The sequence below is a fragment of the Bos taurus genome, chromosome 4 (genome assembly GCF_002263795.3).
Source record: "Bos taurus isolate L1 Dominette 01449 registration number 42190680 breed Hereford chromosome 4, ARS-UCD2.0, whole genome shotgun sequence".
Classification (NCBI taxonomy): domain Eukaryota; kingdom Metazoa; phylum Chordata; class Mammalia; order Artiodactyla; family Bovidae; genus Bos; species Bos taurus.
The window spans coordinates 116,243,462-116,266,169 of NC_037331.1; the positions used below are offsets into that span (position 1 = coordinate 116,243,462).

The 22,708-nt window shown below is 46.8% G+C and overlaps 1 protein-coding gene across 4 annotated transcripts in view; it reads left to right on the top strand.

The window, feature by feature from the left end:
* Positions 1-22,708, top strand: part of DPP6 (dipeptidyl peptidase like 6) — a 1,065,758-nt gene that overhangs the window by 409,601 nt on the left and 633,449 nt on the right. Inside the window, exon 1 of one of the 4 annotated variants that reach the window (XM_059885393.1) lies at positions 654-930. Within the exon in view, the coding sequence (XP_059741376.1) occupies positions 880-930 (51 nt within the window). The 5' untranslated portion in view covers positions 654-879. 4 annotated transcript variants of the gene reach the window in all.

The following is a 22,708-nucleotide window of genomic DNA, read 5'->3' on the forward strand; positions in this document are numbered from 1 at the left end:
CTGACAGCAAACATCCCAGTCACAGAGCTGGCTTCTGTGTGCTCACACAGGAGTGCCCAGCATGGAGCTGGCATACACAGAACATGTCTGGGATGAATCTGTTACAGGACGGGAGTAGAAGTGAGCACAATGAACTCTGGGTCTGTCCCTCTGCCTATGGCTCCTCTCTGCTGGGGGCCCTGAGATGTGGGGGTGGGGGACTTCTGTAGATACATTCTTCCATATCCAGAACACCACTTAGTACAGCTCTGAAATACCTGTTCTCTCTGCATACGATCGAGTGGATAAGGACCAAATCTCTCTTTCCCTGAGTAGATGGAGCCAACCTAGCATCAGCATTTACCCTTTATCAGGAATTAGGGCCCGTATTCTGCACCTGCCCCTGGTCAGAACCCAGAACAAGAAGGCAGGGCCAGCGGGGTCAGCATGGGGACCCTCTGCCTCAGGCAGGCTGAACATTTTGAGCTGAGACGATCATTAGTGTCTGGCTTTCCCAGAGCAGAATGTGATCTCTGATTTAGCCCAGGTGAAGTAAGAAGCAGAAAATAGGGCCATGGGAAGAACACCTCCTGTTCTGCGCCAGGGAAGGCTGCTCTGGGGTATCTGCCAACACCCAGGTCTTCCCTCTGCCCCCCATCGGCCGGTTGAGGGGTCTCTCCACTCCGCTGTGATCCTCAGAGGCTGAGACTGTCCTGTGCAGCTATTGGTTGCTTTGTGCTGAGCGGAGGACTCTGTGGTTGTTGGAAAGCGGTATTAAAAGCCAAGGAGTGTCTCTGGTTGCCAGACTCCCCGGGCATCAGCCCTCACTCCGCTTCACGTCAGCCCAGGGAGTCCCTCCGTCTTCCTGGCCGATGCACCTCCGTCCGGCGACACACAGAGATGAGCATGTCCAGACTGCCCAGAGTGAGCAGATTAAAGCAGTTTTGGAGGGTGAGTAAAAGGACACAAATCAACTTACTGGAGGGGAGAGGGAGTTTAATTCCTGAAAGGAAAATTAAAAAGCTAAGCTGCTCGGGGGGGGGGGGGGGTGCTGTGCGGTATTCGCATTATCTTCCAAAGCTCACGTGGGGGGATTCCACTGTGCGTGCTTGATGTCTTGCCCAAGGTTCCAAATTTAATTTTAGCTAATCCGCAGCAGATGCAATCAGCAGTCAGTTCAGCTTGGGGTGTTTACTCCCAGCAAAAGTTTTCTAGAAACGGCAGTCTAGAATCTGGGCTGCTGCCTGATGGCGGAGTATATTTACTGCCCCCGCCCCCACGTATCAGCCGGCGTGTTCTGGTCTTAGCCTCTGGGAAGAGTGTCGAAAGTGATGGCTAACAGATAAAATCCTGTGGAAGTGAGGTCTCTGTGTGTTTTCTTCCCAGCTATAGAATTTATCAGAAGCCCTGGGTGATTAGAAGGGAAAAAGCCAAAGAATGTTCAAGCTTTGTGTGGCGCTATTAAAGCATTAGAAAGTCAAAGGCAATTGTAATCACCAAGCTTCAAACATGAGATATGGACTGTAGATGGTTACCATAATCCTCTGTCACGAGGGAATTGGTGTCAAGCCAGCCTCATAACAGCCGGCTCCTGGAATTTCAGCTTTTGCCCCTCCTCATGGAAGGACAAAGCATCTGTGGTGATCATGGCTCTTTTTCGGTTGTCAGAATCTGGATTCAGAGCAACAAGTATTCCTTCCTGAGTAGTTAAGGTGGGATTCCGGGAGGTGGGGAATGTCCATGCCTTCCAGCAATCAGTCAAAACCCTCAAGTGTTTAGCACCTGGGAAGGAACACATGACCCTGAAGGTGATTTTCAGTCCTTAATACGAAATGCAGAAAATGTGGGTGAGTTTCCACCTTGCCTGACGTTATTTGACTCTGATTTTTGAGTGTGTACGGGTGCCCTGATAGAAACCACTTCCTTAGATGAATAAGCAACAGGGAGTCATGCGTGGAATGCCTCTCGGACTGTAGGTGAACTGCTCTCCGTCCTGTGTGATGCTCTGAGTCACTGGGGAAGGGCCTGATGTGATAGATGTGCTTAGCCAATCACTTAGCAAGTCAGGATATCTCTCTATCTGAACTTGGAATGAACAGATAATGTGAGTTTGCCAGGAGTTGTGAAATTACTTCTTAAGCCAGAATCTACATTCACCTGGGTGGAGCCAAAACAATTCCTCCTCAAACAGAAGACTATGTGTAATATGTAATGTATGTATGTGCATGCATACGTGTGTGTAGGTATTTCATCTGAGCAAAGAAGAGCGTGTTGAAAATATTTCAGTGATGAAACTAGAGAAGCACTATATGGTCCCTGCATAGCCCTGGGCTGAAGGTTTTCTGGGATTAGTCTCTTGATCTTGGGCAAAAGTGCTTAAGGCCCTTCATTTCCCATCTGAAGAGGGAGTGGTTCCATCCAGCCCTGGGAGTTAATCTCAGCACATGGAAGACAGGTTACTCTCTGCCCCCGATTCACCCAGTATCTGTCTGGATTGTTTCTCAGAAAGGTTCATGGTGGAGTGTCCTTTCCTCTTTCACAGACAGTTTCATTTTAGCTATTAACACCTCCAGTGATCTAGAAACATTGTGTCTGACACCCCAGAGCTTCAGATGAACCCCTCAGGAAGCTGCATCTGGAAGGGGGCCCCTTAGCGCCATCTGATGCACACAGACTCACGAACTAACGGCAGTACCTTGGCCCTCTTCGCTGGAAGGAGGCCTCGGATCGATGTAAAAAGACATCCAGGGTTTCACGAGCCAACGGCACAGTGCAGACGAGGAAGCACATTCTAAATAATCTGAGAACTTCCTTCATTATTTAGAGATGGGAATTTAAATGGGTGATGTAATTACTCTGTAGTCTCAATTCTGAATTATTCATCCCCCTTTTCTTGGTCATTTTATGCTAATAGCTCAGCCTATTGTTAATAAAATTTTTAAAAATCAGAGATAGATTCGAAAACAGTTTCAGAGAATGGATGGAGAAGACCCTGAATGGTGAGCAGCCTTGTAGCATCACAGGCAAACGGCAAGGCTAATTGTCCAGTTTCCTCCAATTTGCCAGCATCTCAAGGTGGGCTGGATGAACCCTCTCCCATCTCCCCCAGCCCAGTGCCACCACATAGTCCAGTGAAAACTCCTCCGAGGATCCTGGCAATTTTGAAGGGGATGTGTCCTGGTAGTCTGCAGTCAGGATCAATGGCAGTCTACTCATGATTACTTCTGTAATTTTATATTTTGTTATTGGTGGTGGTCGTTCAGTCACTAAGTCGTGTCCAACTCTATGGGACCCCGTGGACGGCAACACGCCAGGCTTTCCTGTCCTTCACTATCTCCTGGAGCTTGCTCAAACTCATGTCCGTGGAGTCAGGGATGCCATCCAACCATCTCATCCTCTGTCTTCCCCTTCTCCTCCTGCCCTCAGTCTTTCCCAGCATCAGGATCTTTTCCAGTGAGTCGGCTCTTCGCATCTAGTGGCCGAAATATTGGAGCTTCAGCTTTAGCGTCAGTCCTTCCAATGAATATTCAGGGTTGGTTTCCTTTAGGGCTGACTGGGTATTGGTAGCAAGGGGAAATAAGAGGGGGGTTGGGTTATTTCAACAAACCCAGGCCTGGTCCACCTGCAGTAGTCAGAAATAGAACACTTTGGGAATGGCTGCTTTAAATGGCCCTGCTGTTTAGACTGCATGCATGCCGTGGCCAAGTGATGGTTTGTTTTCACAGAAAATCTGTGAATCCAGTTATCGAATGCCAACCGAAGGCATGTGATGCTTAATGACATGACATGTTTAATGACAGACATCTGTGCACCAGAAAAGCTGGTCCAGTTCACCCGAGGAGGCAAAACAGGTTGTTTGTTTTGTCCCCGTGGACTCTCTATTACTGCCGACAGTGACAGCAAACAGGCCCTCCCCGAGCACTGTGGCATAGCCACGCTCCCGAGAGGCCCTGCCGTCTCCTAGAGCAGTGGGCAGGGTGCAGGGATTCTGCCGCAAGCCCGTCTTTCCCAGGGTTTTGTCCAAAAGGGTCATTTTACCTCCCTGAGTATTGGTTTTCTCACCTGTAAAACTGCGAAGAAGAGTGTAGATCAAATTAGCATGATTCTCTGTCTGGGTAGTAGAAGATAATCTCCCAGAAAGCTTTTTTTTTTCAACTATGCCCAGGCTCTGCCCTACTCCAATTAACTCAGAGTCACTGCAGGTGGAGCCTCTGATGTCAACATATTTTTTTCCAAGCTCCCCAGCTCATTCTAATGCTGCTGCTGCTGCGATTCAGTTGCATCCGACTCTGTGTGACCCCATAGACGGCAGCCCACCAGGCTCCCCCGTCCCTGGGATTCTCCAGGCAAGAACACTGGAGTGGGTTGCCATTTCCTTCTCCAATGCAGGAAAGTGAAAAGTGAAAGTGAAGTCGCTCAGTCGTGTCCGACTAGCGACCCCATGGACTGCAGCCCACCAGGCCCCTACATCCATGGGATTTTCCAGGCTAGAGTACTGGAGTGGGGTGCCATCGCCTTCCCCATCATTCTAATGGGCAACCAGAATCAAGAACAATTGTATTATGTGAAGGTCCTTCCCGAGCTCTCACATTCTGTATACTAAGATCCTAATGGTTATTTCTCAAGGTGAAAGCACTACAGTTTGTATTGTGGTTCGGGTGGTTCCTAATATTCTGTTCATTTCAAGAGAGGATGAGTTGGAAGTGGTACAGTGAAACTTACGAAGGCCTTCAATCCCCCAAAGTGGCGTTTCAGGCTGAAGACTTTGAATATCCTCAGTGTGGACAAAGCATCTAATGGCCATCTGAATTTTTAATTCCCTGATGGGATATTTTCAGTCCTAAGAGCAGTGAACTCTAGTTTCAAAGAAATAAAACCAGCGAAAATAATATACTTTCTCTCAAATCCAGGCTTGTCTTTCTTGTCACTGAGGTCTAAGACAGTGTTAGGGATACAAAAATTAAGAAGACACAGTTCTTGCTTTAATTAATTTATAATCCAGTAGAGGTGAGAGAAAAAGAAATAGTGGATTGTGGCTTCGGGGTATCTAAATCTGATGTTGTTAGTGCAATTTTCCAGTCTTAAAAACTTGGCTGATGCGTTCAGAACTAGACAGAAGAGCCCTACTGCTATCTTTTGCACATTTAAAGGTAGTTGAGTTTGCGGGGTAAACATTTCATTCATCTGTCCACATTTCTTTGGGACAAAAAGATGTCTAATAAGCACACACACTCCCACACCTATACCCATAGATACTCTGAAAGCCCAAAGCATTTATACTGATGTTCAGCTAACATTAATGCATTTAAATATGCAATCCCACATCTATGCATTTCAATAAGAGAATATGGGGACCTCCCTGGCAGTCCAGTGGTTACTACTCTGCACTTTGACTGCTCGGTACCCAGGTTTGAACCCTGATCCAGGAACTAAGATCCTGTAAGCATGTGGCCAAAAAAAAAAAAAAGAAGCAAACAAACCACAGCGGGATATTGCCTAAGTCATGGCACAAATGTGAAGAGCAATTTAAAGCCCCCGCTAACGTTTGGCTCTTCCCCTGGACTGTTCGGAGCAGCTCCCGGGTCGTGATTTGAGTCTTCCTGCGCCCGGTCAGCTCCGTGTCTGACTCTCAGTCAAGCTTTCTTCAGATCTCAGGGAAAAAATTGTCTGAGTCCTTGGAATCTAATTGTGTCTTTGCCCCCGGGAGCTGCGTTTAATAGGGGAAGCCCTTTCCGTTCTGTGAACCTTTGCGTCTTGTCTGTGATGGGATGAGGTTAGACCAGGTGTCCGTAGATCGTCTAATGTCCTGTGATTCTACCTCCAAACCATTTTCTTCAGGTTGTTAGGAAATCAGAAAGACTATTTTAAAGCTGGTCATCCAAAGAGGAAGTCAGACAGGGTAGCAATTCCTTCTCCTCCAAAAACTAACCAATCCACCAACCCACCTGGGTAATCTAGTTGAAAAGGCAACAGCATTGCAGACAAATCAGAACTTGAATCCAGATTCTCCCATCACCTCTCTGGGTGAAAGGAGGCAGGTGTTGAGCTCTCTGAACCCAAATTTCCTCCAGTGTAACGTGAAGCTGGTAATATTATTTATACTCTAAATGTTTTGGGGTGAAGATTAAATTAGATAATATATATATATACACACACACAAACAGTATCTATGGAGCTTCCCAGGTGGCTCAGTGGTAAAGAATCCACCTTCCAATGCAAATAGATGCAGGAGACATGGGTTCAATCCCTGGGTCAGAAAGATCCCCTGGAGGAGAAAATGGCAACTCACCCCAGTATTCTTGCCTGGGAAATCCTATGGACAGAGGAGCCTGGCAGGCTACAGTCCATGGGTCCCAGAATTGGACACAACTGAGCAACTGAGCATGATACAGCATCTTTGAAAGTACTAGAATATGGTGGGTGCTCAGTTAGTGATGTCCAGGACACCCTCACTTGTTTGAGGGAGGCTGACTGCACTCATCCCAATGGGATTTTTGCTCCAGGTCACAGCGGAGGTCCTAGGGTTGCAGACGTGTTGAAGAAGGAAAATACGATTGGTTTGGCCAAAAAGTTTGTTTTCTATGAGATATTATGGAAAAACCCAAACAAACTTCTTGTCCCGCCCAATACCTCCTGGCCCCCCAAGAGTGTGGAGTAAGTGATGTCACGACACAAGCTTCCCTCAGCCACTTCCCCCTCCCCCCTTTCATGTATCTCTGGGTTGAGACCTATGAGACTCTCCCTGTATTTGAATTTCTCTTTGTGGCCTGCCTTTTATTTTAGTGTGTCTCTTCCTTGCAGACCAGAGCAACTGCTCTCAGCTCTTGAAGGAAAGCAAGCTAGAACACGCTTGAGCAGTTGTACTTCTCAGAGTCTCTAGGCTTCCACTCACTGGTGAGGTTGTGCAGTCAGGCATTTAGACATCAGGTGGACCCAATCACGGCTCTTTATTGGCCTCCAATCCTGTCCCTTTATAGAAAGTTCTTTGCTTCTTGTTAACCAACACTCAAAAATTATTAATTTGGCTCTTTATTCGTGAACATTAAAAGCTGGAAGTTAATAAACATTTTATGATCCTGAAGCTAAAATGCATATCTGATTGATATTGAGGGATAAAGAATGGAGGGCAGGAAAAAGACCTTCTCTTTCCTGAACTTGCAAAATCAATGCAAAGCAGGCTTTCTCTCACCTATTAATGCTGGCTGGAGCAGGAGGTCTGTGGAGCCGTGCTGCCTGAAATCCTGGCGTGGCCCCTGGGAGTCTCCAGGCAGTTACAATGTCACACCTCTGCCTACTCCTCCAGGTGAAGGCGGCTGGAATTCCCATGGGAGGCAGATAGAGTTGATAGAAGCATCAGTGAATCCCGTAATGTCACGATTTCAAAGAAATATATCACAACTCTTCCTTCTCAAAAGGTGATGGATTCCTGGGTTAGAATGTATTTTTGCAAATCAGATGTTAATGTTGAAATAATAAACAGGCAATTCTTTCTACCTTTGTATTCATTGCCAGTGTAAGAAGGGCTTAAGTACACACTTAATTCATACTGGGTCATTTCTTCTGCAAATGTGCTCAGGAACTCAGCTGAGGTGTTGGTTTTCTTTAAAGACTTTTCTCCCTACGCCTAGTGAACCAGAACAGATTCTTTGCATTTGCTATTGATTAAACAGGTAGGTGGACCTTTCTGATAGTCCAAAGGAATGGAACTAGGATAAATAGGACCATTTTTTTCCCCCAAAGCTCTAAAAAGCCCACACATTCACCTTGTGTCCTGGAAAGAGCTGTTACTTTGTGAAGGAAAAAAGCATCAGATAGTTTTTTCATGGGATGGTCGTTCAAAGAACTATTCCTAACCAATGAAATCTTTAAGAAGCCTACACTGCCTCGTGCTCATGTAGGAATCTAGAAAGTTCCTATTTTCAGATGTTTTTGAAATGAAGTATGCTGAATACTTGCAATGGAGGAGTTCATGTATAAGATGTCAATTGTCAGATAATTTGTTTGATAGTTAATAACCAAAAGCAAATGATATGGTTGCAGAGAAACCCAGCAAACAATCTTGGGGACTGGAGAGTCTGTTGATGTTTCATTTTTAGGCAGTAATTTGCTGGGTGGAGACTCTGCTCTGACCGTTGATGGTATTTTCTGCACACATCTGAGGCAAGTTACTGAATGTAAAGACGAGTGTATGAGATACACATCTGTTAGTGCTAGTCTCTCAGTCGTGTCCAACTCTTTGTGACCCAATGGACTGTAGCCCACCAGGCTCTTCTCTCTGTGGAATTCTCCAGGCTAGAATGCTGGAACGGGTAGCTATTCCCTTCTCCAGGGGATCTTCCAGACCCAGGGTTTGAACCCAAGTCTCCTGCATTGCAGGCAGATTCTCTACCATCTGAGCCACCAGAGATACACACAATACTTGTAAGATTTTAAAGTGTCACCATGTAAACATGATTACCAGCATTTTAATGAAGACTAATAATTATCCTTGACAATGAGTACGTAGAAGAACCCACTTTAAGAGGCAAATGGACTTATTTACGGTAAATTGAAGGGTTCCTTAAACACTTTCCCTCAGTTGCCTTATTGGTAAAATGTAATCAGATTCAGTTCAGTTCAGTCGCTCAGTCGTGTACGACTCTTTGTGACCCCGTCAATCACAGCACGCCAGGCCTCCCTGTCCATCACCAACTCCCAGAGTTCACTCAGACTCATGTCCATCGAGTCAGTGATGCCATCCAGCCATCTCATCCTCTGTTGTCCCCTTCTCCTCCTGCCCCCAATCCCTCCCAGCATCAGAGTCTTTTCCAATGAGTCAACTCTTTGCATGAGGTGGCCAAAGTTCTAGAGTTTCAGCTTTAGCATCATTCCTTCCAAATAAATCCCAGGGCTGATCTCCTTCAGAATGGACTGGTTGGATCTCCTTGCAGTCCAAGGGACTCTCAAGAGTCTTCTCTAACACCACAGTTCAAAAGCATCAATTCTTCAGCACTCAGCCTTCTTCACAGTCCAACTCTCACATCCATACATGACCACTGGAAAAATCCTATAAGATTCTGTGAGAAATTCATGAGATCACCTACATCATGAGCGACCTTGGGAGCTGTCTCATTAACAAGTGCTAGTTTCTCTTTTTCCCTCCTGTGCACACAACCTCTTGTTTAATCTTTAACTACAGCTCATAGGCTGAGGGTGGGTGTACTGACTGAGTATCCTTGAATGGAAGGAAGGAAGGAAGAATGGGTCAATGGATGGGTGGATCAATGGATGAGTGAATGGATGGATGGATGGAACTAGCTTACTCCAATTTTTGTCTACATAAAAATCTGTGATTTAGTATGAGTCACCTAGGAATTCATCAAGTCTATTTTTAATCAGTTAGCATGAACTTCAGCCATAATGCTGATATTAACATTACCATATGATCTGAAAACACCAGAAAAGATTCCTTTTCTCTGTTGTTTTCGTTCTTGCCTGGCCCTTCTTTAGAATTATTAACATTATTAGGTAGTTTGGCTATTGGCCTTTATCCAAAAACATTATCCCTGCATTGTTCTGTGTTCACTGTTCAATTTAAGGTAGCCCTTTGCTTTAGGAAGTAGTGTTTCTACTCTGTGTTTATTAGTTAGGAAAAGGATGCAGGAAAAGCCCTAACCATTTAACCTAAGCCTTTTGGGGGCAAATGTTGGTGGATTTCTTTCTATGCTTGAGTATCCTCTTCTGTTTTGAGCTACAGGAATGATGAGAGGGGAGATAAAGACACATTGAAAGGAGCATCCTTTTAGATCACGAGTCCTTGTCTTTGCAGAGATTTTACTTTTAAATACTTGATTTATTCTTGGCTGCGCTGGCTATTGCTCGAGGCATGTGGGACCCTTCCTTGCATGCAGGCATCTCTCCACTTGGGGCATGTGGGCTGCTTCGCTGGCTCTTGCTCGCGGCATGTGGGGCCCTTCCTTGCACGCAGGCTTCTCTCCAGCTGGGGTATGTGGGCTGCTGCACTGGCTCTTGCTCACGGCATGTGGGGCCCTTCCTTGCACGCAGGCTTCTCTCCAGCTGGGGTATGTGGGCTGCTACACTGGCTCTTGCTCGAGGCATGTGGGGCCCTTCCTTGCACGCAGGCGTCTCTCCAGCTGGGGCATGTGGGCTTGGTAGCTGCTCCATACAGACTTAGTTGCCCCTGGGCGTGTGGGATCTTAATTCCCTGACCAGGGACTGAACACACGTCCTCTGAATTAGAAGGCAAATTCTTAACCATGGAACCACCAGGAAAGTCCTGCAAAGATTTTAAAAATAAAGTCTTCAACTGAGCAGGCAGTAAAGCATCGAATTTCTTTTTAACATTGAATTTTTTTTTTTCCTTTTTTGTTGAACTGGTTAATAGCATCATCTGTTCCTTCACTACAATTCAATTCTTATTTGAGGACCTCACCTACAAACAACAAACTTCTCCTGCCTATAAGATGCCCAAACTTGATTCCTGTAAAAGTTAGCTAATACCTAGTTACCTGTTAATTAGTCGGATACACATTTCAGTTCCTTGACTGTTTCTAGGTATGGAGGTATCATGTCAGCTCTACAGGGCGAATTCAGAAATTTAGCATAAGAACACAGAGAGTGAGATGTGCCAGAGAGAGGCAGGGATAAAATACCCTTGAAACAGGCAAACAGGACAGTTTGTGTGATTTGGAAGCAGGGAGCTTGGAGGAAGACCACAGAGAGGAGATATTTCAACCAGATGCTTAAAATAAGTAAAGAAAAAATTCCCATATAGACCAATGGAGTCCAAGCAGAGAAGACAGCATGATCCGAGGCCTGGAACCACGGACCTTTACGGAAACTTATGCAAACACCAGGGCTTCCCAGGGGGCTCAGTGAGGAAAGAACCTGCCTGCAACACAGGAGACGCAGGCTCGATCCCTGGGTGGGGAAGTCTCTGGGAGAAGGGAATGGAGACCCACTCCAGGATTCTCACTTGGGAAATCCCTTGGGTAGCAGAGTCTGGTGGGGTACAGTCCATGGAGTCACAGGAGAGTTGGATATGACTGAGCGACTAAGGACGCATGCAGACAAGACTGCTCCCTTCTGACTAGTGAGGCAGGTGTCTACTGGGGGAACTGGGGAGCAGGGGTGACTGAGCCGACCTGGGACCAGGTAGGGACACATCTGAATGAGGTGGCCTAAGGAAGTGGAGACTCACTGAGCTGAGGCCCAGGCATTACTTCAAATAGTAAATTAGTTAGTAGTAAATAGAAGTTAATGCATTTTCGTTTCTGAGTGTCCAGTGAATAACGCTTGGAGACAATTCTTCCTATATTTATATATATTTAGGTGAGCAAAGTAGATCAAACCAAGATCAATTTGCCAACACCCATTAGATCATTGAAAAAGCAAGAGAGTTCCAGAAAAACATCTACTTCTGCTTCATTGACTATGCCAAAGCCTTTGACCGTGTGGATCACAACAAACTGTGGAAAATTCTTAAAGAGTTGGGAATACCAGACCACCTGACCTACCTCCTGAGAAATCTGTATGCAGGTCAAGAAGCAACAGTTAGAACTGGACATGAAACAATGGACTGGTTCCAAATCAGGAAAGGAATATGTCAAGGCTGTATATTGTCACCCTGTTTATTTAACTTATATGCAGAGTACATCATGTGAAATTCCAGGATAGATGAAGCACAAGCTGGAATCAAGATTGCCAGGAGAAATACCAATAACCTCAGATATGCAGATGACACCACCATTATGGCAGAAAGTGAAAAAGAACTAAAGAGCCTCCTGATGAAAGTGAAAGAGGAGAGTGAAAAAAATATTCAGAAAACTAAGATCTTGGCATCTGGTCCCATAACTTCATGGCAAATAGATGGGGAAACAATGGAAACAGTGACAGATTTTATTTTGGGGGGCTCCAAAATCACTGCAGATAGTAACTGGAGCCATGAAACTAAAAGATGCTTGCTCCTTGGAAGAAAAGCTATGAACAACCTAGACAGCATATTAAAAAGCAGAGACATTACTTTGACAACAAAGGTCCATCTAGTCAAATCTATGGTTTTTCCAGTAGTCATGTAAGGATGTGAAAGTTGGACCATAAAGAAAGCTGAGTGCCAAAGAATTGATGCTTTTGAATTGTGGTGTTGGAGAAAACTCTTGAGGATCCCTTGGACTGCAAGGAGATCCAACCAGTCGATCCTAAAGGAAATCAGTCCTAAATATTCACTGGAAGGACTGATACTGAAGCTGAAGCTCCAATCCTTTGGCCACCTGATAGGAAGAACTGACTCTTTAGAAAAGATCCTGATACTGGGAAAGATTAAAGGCAGGAGGAGAAGGGGACGACAGAGGATGGCATCACCAACTCGATGGACATGAGTTTGAGCAAGCTCTGGGAGCTGGTGATGGACAGGGAACCCTTCCATGCTGCAGTCCATGGGGTTGCAAAGAGTCAGACATGACTGAGCAACTGAACTGAACTGAAGGTATTTTTACCTTTTCTTTCTGTGGAACAGCTCACCAACTCTGCAGATGCATTGCAGGGTTTGTTATTTGTGGCTGTGCTAAGTTGCTCCGTCGAGTCTGACTCTTTGTGACCGCATGGAGTGTAGCCCGCCAGGCTCTCCTGTCCATGAGATTCTCTAGGCAAAAACACTGGAGTGGGCTGCCATGCTATTTACATGCAAATTTCCATATTATAGAGTGAAAATATTGGAATGATTTTGCTATAAATAAAAACAATACATGTTACTTTGAGATTCCATTCAGGTCTGCTATTGAGTATGACCTGCGTGTGCTAAAAATCTTAGGGGTGATTTAAGAAACTGGAAAATTAGCATTCATATGTGTGATAAATAGACCCCTAATTTTCGTACCCTTTTTGTACATTTTTCGTTTGGTATTGAAAGTCAGAGGTCACAGCAGCTTGTGACTCCATCCTTCTAGAGGCAGATGGCAAGTGCCAGTTGGTAGCTGGCAGGGTTAACCTGTGAAAGAAGGACGAGAGAGGCACTTCACTGAAGTCACATCCTCACGTTCAAGCAGAAGTATTAACATAGGAGGAAAGCAGAGCTATTTCTTTCTCCCTGCTAGGAGGGCTAGGGAAATTGCAGCCTCCCAGCTCACCCTGCTGAGTCGGGATGCACCACAGAGGGCAGAACCCGGCTCCAGGGCAAAAGACAAACAGAAGCCTTCCAGCCTCTGAAGTGTGGTTGCTGTCAGTATGTCAAACAGCAACTTCCCCTGGAAAAGGACCCAGCCGGGGAGTGGAGGTTGAGTTCACTCTGATGGAGTTTAGAACAAAGGGTTACTCATCAGAGAAGCTGCTGAACTGCAGAGAGGCTGTCTGTAGCCTCAGTGTATCTTCTCCCTTGATGAGATCCATTTTTCTTAAGCGTTTTTTATTATGACACGTAGAAAGCCAGCCCGTTTCCAGGTGCTGTTGGTGCTAGTGTTAGAAAAAACCAGTGTATCATTTTCTTATGATAGAGGCAGCTTATGAGTTCTTGTAGGTACGAGGTAAAGAGACGGGGAAATGAAGATGTCAGAAGGGGCGAAATAAAGGGAATTATCATAAAAATCTAGCTGGAAAGGCATGGATTGTATGCATATAACTCTGATGGTGTTTTTGAACAGCTTTATTGACCTAAAGGACGTACAACCCACTGCACACCTTTGTGGTGTGTAATTTAATAAGCTTTGGCACGTGTTTACAGCCAGAAACCGACCCTGCAATCAAGATGTAAAATGAACAGACTGTCACCCCTCAGCATATCCTCGTGTTCCTTCTTCATGTTCATTTAATGAATGAATAAGTGAAGTTAGCACATTTCTGTGTTATTGAGACTCATCTGAATTTCTTGGAGCACCTTTGCGTCTCTGTTGAATGTCGGTTTTCAGGAAGATAATTACCTTTCAGCTGCGTGCTTTCAAGGAGCACCTGGGCTTTATGGCCAAGTGCCAAGCCTACCCAAGGCCTCTGACTTGGATTCATCTGACAACGTGGCTTTCGCCATGCCTCAGCCCGTCAGCAAGCAGCAGGATGCTGGCTCTGTCGGGACCTGCCCCACCTTCCCGGCAGGCTTCAAGGGTCCTCTCACAGTGGTCTCCTGTCCCGCCGTCTAGTGGACCCCAGCCCTTCACTGAAATCCAGCTTGCTCCCCAAATAATCCTGGAGCTTCCTGCCTCCTTGTCTTGCCTGGAAATTCCATGAGATTCAAGGGAAACCTCAATTTTCCTCTCTCTCCTCTGTTGCTATGTTTGGGGGCCCTGTTTGAGTCTCCTCCTCCATGAGGTCCCCCGTTCTGAACTTTTTTATAGCCTATGCTGCCGGTTCAGCATCTAACCAGACCCTGCTTGATGTTGTTAGCAAGCTTGGCGGTGTGAGTCGATGGTGCATCCTTCCGTAACGCCCGGCAGAGTCTAACGCGGTGCACGGCAACTCTTCCTCCTTGAGAGTGTGATGGTGGTGGACTCGGGTCTGAGGATAGAGTTCTGGAGGGTCAGCAAGCACAAGAGAGGTAGAGCTGTGACTCTAGAGTGAAGGTGACAGTCACCCGGTCGTGTCCGACGCTGCGACCCCATGGACCAGGCTCCTCTGTCTGTGGGATTCTCCAGGCAAGGATACAGGCGTGGGTAGCTGTTCCCTTCTCCAGGGGATTTTCCCAACCCAGGGATCAAACCCAGGTCTCCCTCTTTGCAGGTGGATCCTTTGCTGTCTGAGCCGTCAGGGAAGCACTATAGGGAGTGATGATTTATTGGAAGCAGTAAGAGAATCCACGAGGAATAATCAGACCATCGCTTCCCTTTGGACAAAAAGTGTTCACACACCTTTGTGTGCTGCCTGCCTGATGGCATTGTCTGAAATCTGCCTCTTACTCCCCACACTTGGCTCAGTGACGTCATGACCAAGGGCCATGGTAGCAGCACCCACTGACCCAGTTCAGCAGCTTTATCTGTGGATGCCGAGGCCCTGCAATGAAGCCCTTCTGACATCCCACTGTGTCTGTGCCCCGGTGCCCGTGTGTTCTGGATAAGAATCGATAACATTCAGTTGACATTATAGATTATGTCACCAAGCAGTTAATTTAGAGTGTCATTGCTTTTCAGCTTGTATCCTGACCTAACCGAGCCTGATGACATCTGCCTAGAAGGCCATGCCACTGGCACAGAGAAGGGCAGAGCAACCAACCTATCCTCCTCCCAGACCTAGAACTGCACTCCAGCGGGAGCAGTGCACCCTGCCTTTGGCCTCCCTCCCCAGGGGCACTAGAGAGATGAGTCATTCTCTCTGATGCCTTGTTGGCACCCTAGGCCGAGAGCAGAGTCATCTGGGTTTTTAGAGCTGGTGTCAGCACTCACCCGTGTAATGGGGGCTACCCCTCGTGTCTGCATGTTGCACTGTCATCTCCTTATTTAATTGGTCAAGAGTTTATTTCTTTATTTGGCTGCGTTGGGTCTTAGTCGTGGTTCATGGGACCCGCACCGTGTCAGGTGGGGTGTTGCGTTGAGACACAGGGACTCTCTAGTCATGGTGCCCAGGCTTTGGTGTTGTGGCACTCGGACTTCGGTAGTAGCAGCACGTGGGCTCAGTTGCTCTGCCCCGTGGGGGATCTTAGTTCCCTGGCCAGGGACTGAACGTGTGTCCCCTGCATTGCAAAGCAGGTTCTTAACCATGGGGCCCTCGGGGAAGCCTGCACTGCCATTCTTTTTGAACGCCCGCTTTTTCCTTACATAGACAGGGCTGTTTTGTGGTCTAAGGCCATCTTTTGCTTGTTCTCTCTGACTCATGCAGAGAGTGAGGGAGTGGACACATGGGCTTTCAGTGTGATTTTCACTTTGTGTATTTTAAAATTACTCCAGCAGTCTAAGCATTATACAACTTTGATTCTGTAACAAAGATAAGTCTATATCCAAATGGTTGCAGATCTTAAGGACTTCACCTGTAGATGTGCATTAGGCAGGATGCTTCACAGGAACAAAACCAATAGAACGTATATAGGACATATATGTGTATTTATTATGAGCCATTGGCTTACATGTTTATGGAAACTTTCAAATCCCAAGATCTGCAGATGAGTTGGCAGGCTGGGGACCTGAGAGAGCTGACGGGTAGCTCCAGTCTGAATCCAAAGGCCTGAGAAGCAGGAACACTGATGATAAAAGTTCTTGTCCAAAGATCAGAAAAGACTGATGTCCCAGCTAAAGGCAGTCAGCCAGGATGAGTTCCCACTTAGGGAGCAGTCACCTTTTTTGGCCTACTCATCAACTGATTGAATGAGGCCCACCCACATCAGGAAGAGCAATCTGCTTTCCTCGGTGTAAGGATTCAAATGTTAGCCTCATCCAGAAGCACCCTCACAGACACACCCAGGACAATGTCGGACCAAGTATCTACATGCCCCATGGCCCAGCCACCTTGATATAAAATTAGGCATCACAATGCCTAGGGCATCAGAAGGTTCCAAGCCCCTCCTTCTGTCCTCTGTTGTGTATCTGGACTTTCAGCCTCTGAGTTCAGGACGGAGTCTTGGCGTTAGATGAGGGTCTGATGAGGATGGAGTGAGTGGGTGAGACCTGGCATTTGCTGTTTTCCTGTGCTTCTGAGTACATCACCATCTTTCCTGACTTTCCCTGATAAAGCCCCTGGTGAACACAACCTCACTTTCTGTCGGTCATCATCATGGTCCTCCCAGATCCTTGTCACAAGTACTCGCCTGGGCCACTAACACACAGGGGAGTTTTACAGGGTTTGCCCCAGTGTTGGGGGGCCTGGCTGGAGACAGCAGCTGGGGTGCATCTGAAGCTGCTTGCTGTCTCCTAAGTCACAACCTCCTCTCCCTCCCTCTACCATCCCCTGCCCCCCACATTCTGACTCCTTAGTGGTTTCAAATGTCCGGCTGCATTTAGAGTAGGCTGTTGATTATTTGTAACCTTTCCAGCATCCTTTATTAATTAGGCAGGACATTTTTTTTTTTTTTGGATGAACAATAGATATTGGACAAAGCTAAGTGGTAGCTGAGTTAGAATTACCTGTTTCATTCACTTGTTTATCCCTTTACTAGTTGTCTATGAAGACTTTGCCTGTGAGCCTAGCACTGTGTCAGTGATAGAAAGACAAATTGTGGGCCATCTCTGCCCTCAGCAGCAGTTTTGGAGGAACTGTCGTGATCGTGAAGGGCCCCATCTGTAATACCTGGCACGCCTCAGACTGTTGGACTGTCTTCCCTACCTGGGCTGCTCTGGGGGGGTGGGCCTTTCCAAATAGGAATTGTCTTACAGGTCACATGCCAGGGTTCTGCTTTAATCACTTTGGGGCGATGGTTTTAAGAAAGGTCCCCCAGGGGTCTTCTTTGGTGGCTCACATGATAAAGAATCTGCCTGCCAGTGCAGGAGATATAAAGAGACACAGGTTCAATCCCTGGGTTGGGAAGATCCCCTGGAGAAGGAAATTGCAACGCACTCCAGTGTTCTTGCCTGGAATCCCATGGACAGAGGATCCTGGTGGGCTACAGTCCATGGTGTCGCAAAGAGTCAGACATGACTAAGTGGCTGACACTTTCACTTTTCAGCTGGTTCTGATGTGTGGCCAGGGATGAGAACTAAGTGGGGTGAAGCTTGTAAGACACCTCGGTCTGTAAAAATCTCTTGAGCCACTGAGAAAACAGTTTGATAATGCCAGTGCTAAAGGTCAGGGTCCGAAACTATCGAGGTCATTCTGGAGCATTTTCATCTCAGACAATTTTAAGACAAGTAAAGCCTAGTGGTTTCTGCCCCCTGTAAGAACTCTTAAGAGAAACTCACCATCTCCTGAGGTAGGTTGCAAGTGTCATTTTTCCTCCTGAGTTTTCTTCAGAAGAGTGGTGATATATTAAAAGAAAATCAAAACAGTGCTATTATAACTTCAGTAGCTGGAGAATGCAAGGGTGCAGATTTGTATCGCTTGAAACATTAGTCCCACTTTGGCACAGACTGAGAAGCTCTGTGTTAATTGAACAAGTGCTGTTCAAGGCAGGAAACTTGGTGTCTCGTTTGGATAGTCCCAGTAGGACATTAGTGGGATCTTCTGAGAATTGGCTTCCTCTTCAGATTTTGTGAGCTTCCCTTCCCCAACAAAGAATATCCCTCTGAGATTAGTGAGGGAACCCCTATCGATATGGCCCCACAGCTCTAGCTGGATCTTCTGATGTGTTCAGCTTTCACAATCAGCAGTAAAAAGAGAAACTTGAGTCATAGTTTCAGATAGTAAGGAGAGGATTTCCATTTTAAAAATGGATTTTTCCAGGCAGTCAAAGTCTGTAATGGTGTAGGCATATGCCTACTGAACACATGTATTGCCATGAGGACCTTATCCATGTTGAGATTCTGAAATCCTTCAGATGCTTTTCAGGGACACTTGTATAAATAGGAAGGCACCAGCAGGTCACAGTGGGGAACTTTGAGGCTGGATCCATGCAACAATTATTCGTCATTTCTGCCTCTCTAGACTCTGGGTAAGATATACTGTAGATGAGTCTGTTGCTTATGGTGACTTTAGGAATAGGAATTAGTAAATCCATGTGTAACGGTTCTATTAAAGGGAAAACATTTAACTGCATAAGTGAGAGGGCAGCATGGTCTCAGCATGTGTGCACACACAAACACACACACGGAGCTATGTGAGGTGTCACTGTGCTAAGTAACTGTGTTGTGGTAATCATCTAATTATATATATACACACACGCACACACATATATATACATATACTAAATCGTGATGCTGGGAAAGATTGAAGGCGGGAGGAGAAGGGGACGACAGAGGATGAGGTGGTTGGATGGCATCACCGACTCAATGGACTTGAGTTTGAGCAAGCTCCGGGAGTTGGTGATGGACAGGGAAGCCTGGCATGCTGCAGTCCATGGGGTCGCAAAGAGTCAGACATGACTAAGCGATTGAACTGAACTGAACTGATATCAAATCATCATATACACCTTAACCTTACACAGTGTTGTCAAATATATTTCAATAAAGTTAGGGGAAAATTTTAGTTAAAGCGATGATGTGGGGATATAGAAGAAACAGCTGCATGAGCTTTACTGGAACTCTGATAATTACTGTGAACACATTCACCTATTTCTGTGTGTGTGTGTGTGTGTGTGTGTGTTCTCCCAGCATTTTATTCTCCCTGCTCTGGTCACTCCTAGCTCCCCTCCTCCACCTCCTACCTACCCTACCCTTGACCCTCACACCCCAAACCAGTGCCCCCTCGTCTCCCGTCCCCGACAGTCCCCACGCTGGTCCATCCGGGAAGCCCTCACCCTCTGAGTTCCCCGCCGTGGTTCCATCTTCAGATAGACTCTCATGTTGCAGCCCCAGCCCCCTCTCTCTGTTCCCTGGAATCATCCTCCATCATAGACTGCCACATCCCACAGAGGTGTTTTTGTTTTATTCTTTAAACATTTCCCCCTTCTGTGCAGTGAGCTCCCTGGAAACAGGTAACTGTTCTGATTTTACCTCTGGACTTCTGAACATAGCTCAGAACCCTTTATCAGGCTTCTGAACCATTCAGAAACATCAACTAATACACACAGACACACAAGCCACAATTTCTTTCTTGATTGCTGTGGACTCAGGGCAGGATTTTGACTTTTGACAGTAGAGCATATAGATTGGCAATAAGGATATTCAAGTTCAATAAACCTGGCTTTAGGTTGTGATTTTATCATTTATTAGCTGAAAAATTTGACTAAATTACTTAAAATGTTTTTCTTTCTCCTTAAAAATAGTATATATTCACAATATTTATTGAGAGCATCAAATATGGAAATGAGATAACGTTAGCTCATGCCTAGTATATAAAATTTGCACTTAGCATTTAGAGTATATGTTTTGACTGTGGTTTTGGCATTGAAGTTGTACAAATACAAGTACATAGTGGAATATGGCAATAATTATCAGGATAAGATAGGGCCCAAACCCCAGCCCTGAAGAAATACGTTTCTCTACACAACATTGGCAGGACCACTGCCCAGGGCTGAGACCATTTTCAGTGGTTCGGGGTGGCCTGGCCATCAGACGTCCTTCCTTGACTTCCTGACCCCTGGTCAGAAGCTTGCTGGTGCACATGGCCTGGGCTCTGTGTATCTGTCACAAAAACATCGCCTCCTCTGGGGGGTTTGCAAAAACCACAGCAGGAACAAGGTATAACATGGACAGAGGCAGCTAGATGAATCATAAAGAATGACAAGCCCAGGTATATCTGTGCACTGTAAGTGCTGGTGTTCAGGGGGCACCAGGAGGATAGAGCTGAGAAGACATGAGAAGGGTGGAGATAGACCCCCTGCCTTCTGAGCCATCAGGTTCGTGCTGTGATAGCAGCACCTGCCCAGAGGCAGGAAGACCAGCCTCTGCTCAAGCTGCTGCCCCACACCTGTGTCCACGTGGCCCCTCCATGAGCAGCGCGGTTTCCTGTATCACAAGGAAATAGAGGTCATCATAGCCACCTGAGTGTGCTCTTCAACAAGTGATACAATACTGAAAGGGCCTGTTAAACAGAGGTGCTGGTCGAATGGTTGCTCTGACTGTGGTTAGCAGCTGTAGAGGGGCTGTGAGTGTGTCCAAGGGAAGTGATCGATTATGGAGCCTGTATCCCCAAAGTGAGCCCTAGAGTGATGCTCCCTTCATCTAATGATCCTCTCTTCTCTCACAGTAGAGCTGTGGGCCCTCTTGTATGCAGTCCCATCTGACAGCCCCACAGGGGATCGCCACCTGGATCTCCAGGAGCAGCATGGAGAGGCGTGACCGTCATCACCCTTCTGTAGCCCAGTTCAGAGAGACTGCTTTCTATGGGCCAAACATTCATCGCTTCAGTCATGTCTGACTCTGCGCCCTATGAACTGTAGCCCGCCAGGCTCCCCTGTCTATGGGGTTTCCCAGGCAAGAATATTGGAGTGGGTTTCCATCACCTTCTGCAGGGGATCTTCCCAACACAGGGATGAAAGGATGAAACCTGCGTCTCCTGCATTGGCAGGCAGGTTCTTTATCACTGGTGCCACGGGGAAGCCCCAACATGCATCACCCAGGAGCTAAACTGCTTCATGGGGGCGGGCGGCTCCTTGATGGGATGCTGCTGAGCGAGTCCTGGGAACTTGTATCCTGTTCTTCACTCGAGATCCTGGCTTCTCCATCCAGCCTGCGACAGCACGGGGAGGCTCTGGCCCTGCCCAGGGTGTCATTGAGAGGACAGATTCGCCAGTGACCTCCAGGTGCTTTAAACGAAGGAGAGGTAATTGCATCATTAGCTTTCCCCTTCCCCGTGGGGATGAATGACAGACCCTGATGAGTCTCATTTGAAAGGGTGCCACTTACATGTGCCCCTGGATCCTTACACGTGCAGGTTCTGATCTCGCAGGACGAACGGAAATCACGTGGCTCAGGACACCCTTGTGGCAGGTCACTGTCAAGGTTGAGTAGGGAGAAGTGTGTTTGTTTTCTGTGGCCTGATTGATTGCACAGGAGAGCTTTGTCTAGAAGCAGCAGTAACCCAGGTCTGTGGTTTTACTTCTGTTACTAACTGGGTTAGTGACCTTGCACACGCATATGCATGTGTGTGTGTGTGTGTGTGTTGGTGTGCGTTTGAATATATTCATTCATTCTCAGATGATGCTAGTGGTAAAGAATCTGCCTGCAAAAGAGAGGCAGATTCAATCCCTGGGTCAGGAAGATCCCCTGGAGAAGGAAATGGCAACCCACTCCAGTATTTTCACCTGTAAAATTCCATGGACAGCGGAGCCTGGCGGGCTACAGTCCATGGGGTCACAAAGAGTCGTACACACGCGAAGCGACTGAGCACATTCATGCCCTGGAATTCTTTAATATGTAGACACACACATACACACATATATATGGAATGAGTATATATAAAGAATATGCATGCATGTTTATGTAAACACTGTTTCGTCACACACTGAATTTGACTCACTCTCCTGTGCTGAGCCCATGTTCTCTGCCGCAGGCATTAGATGATAGGTCAGGTGCCTGTTCTAATATGTTTTAATAAGCGTGCCTTTGCAACGCCACCTTGAGACAGCACACGACCTTCATTAATCGTCACTGATACTTTTATTTTCTCCAGGTGTTCCCTTTCCTTTATGAGGAACGTCAGTGCTCACTGGCTTTGTCCTCTTAATTAAACTTTTTATTTTGAAGAAATTGTAGATTCGTGTGCATGTATACGAAATAACACAGCATGACCTCGAGTGCCCTTCAGCCAGCCGCCCCCCCACCCACTACGTGGTACCCCGCTGCGAGGACCCGAGGCAAACACCACACCAGGATGCAGATCCTGGTGCAGACAGGACGCAGGGTATTCTGTCCCCACCAGGGCCTCCCCGGGCCCCTTTTCTGGCTGGTTCTGCACCCTGCCGTCCCCTCCCCTCCTTAACCCTGGCATCCACTCATCTGTTCTCTAGCTCGGTAACTTTTTCGTTTCCAGTGAAAGTCAAAGTCACTCAGTCATGTCCAACTGTTTGTGAGCCCATGGACTGTATAGTCCATGGAATTCTCCAGGCCAGAATACTGGAGTGGGTAGCCTTTCCCTTCTCCAGGGGATCTTCCTAACCCAGGGATTGAACCCAGGTCCTCCACATTGCAGGCGGATTCTTTACCAGCTGAGCCACCAGGGAGGCCCCAGCTGTGATATAAATGGAACCACACGGTATGTGGCAGTGACCTCCCTGGGGGCTCAGACAGTA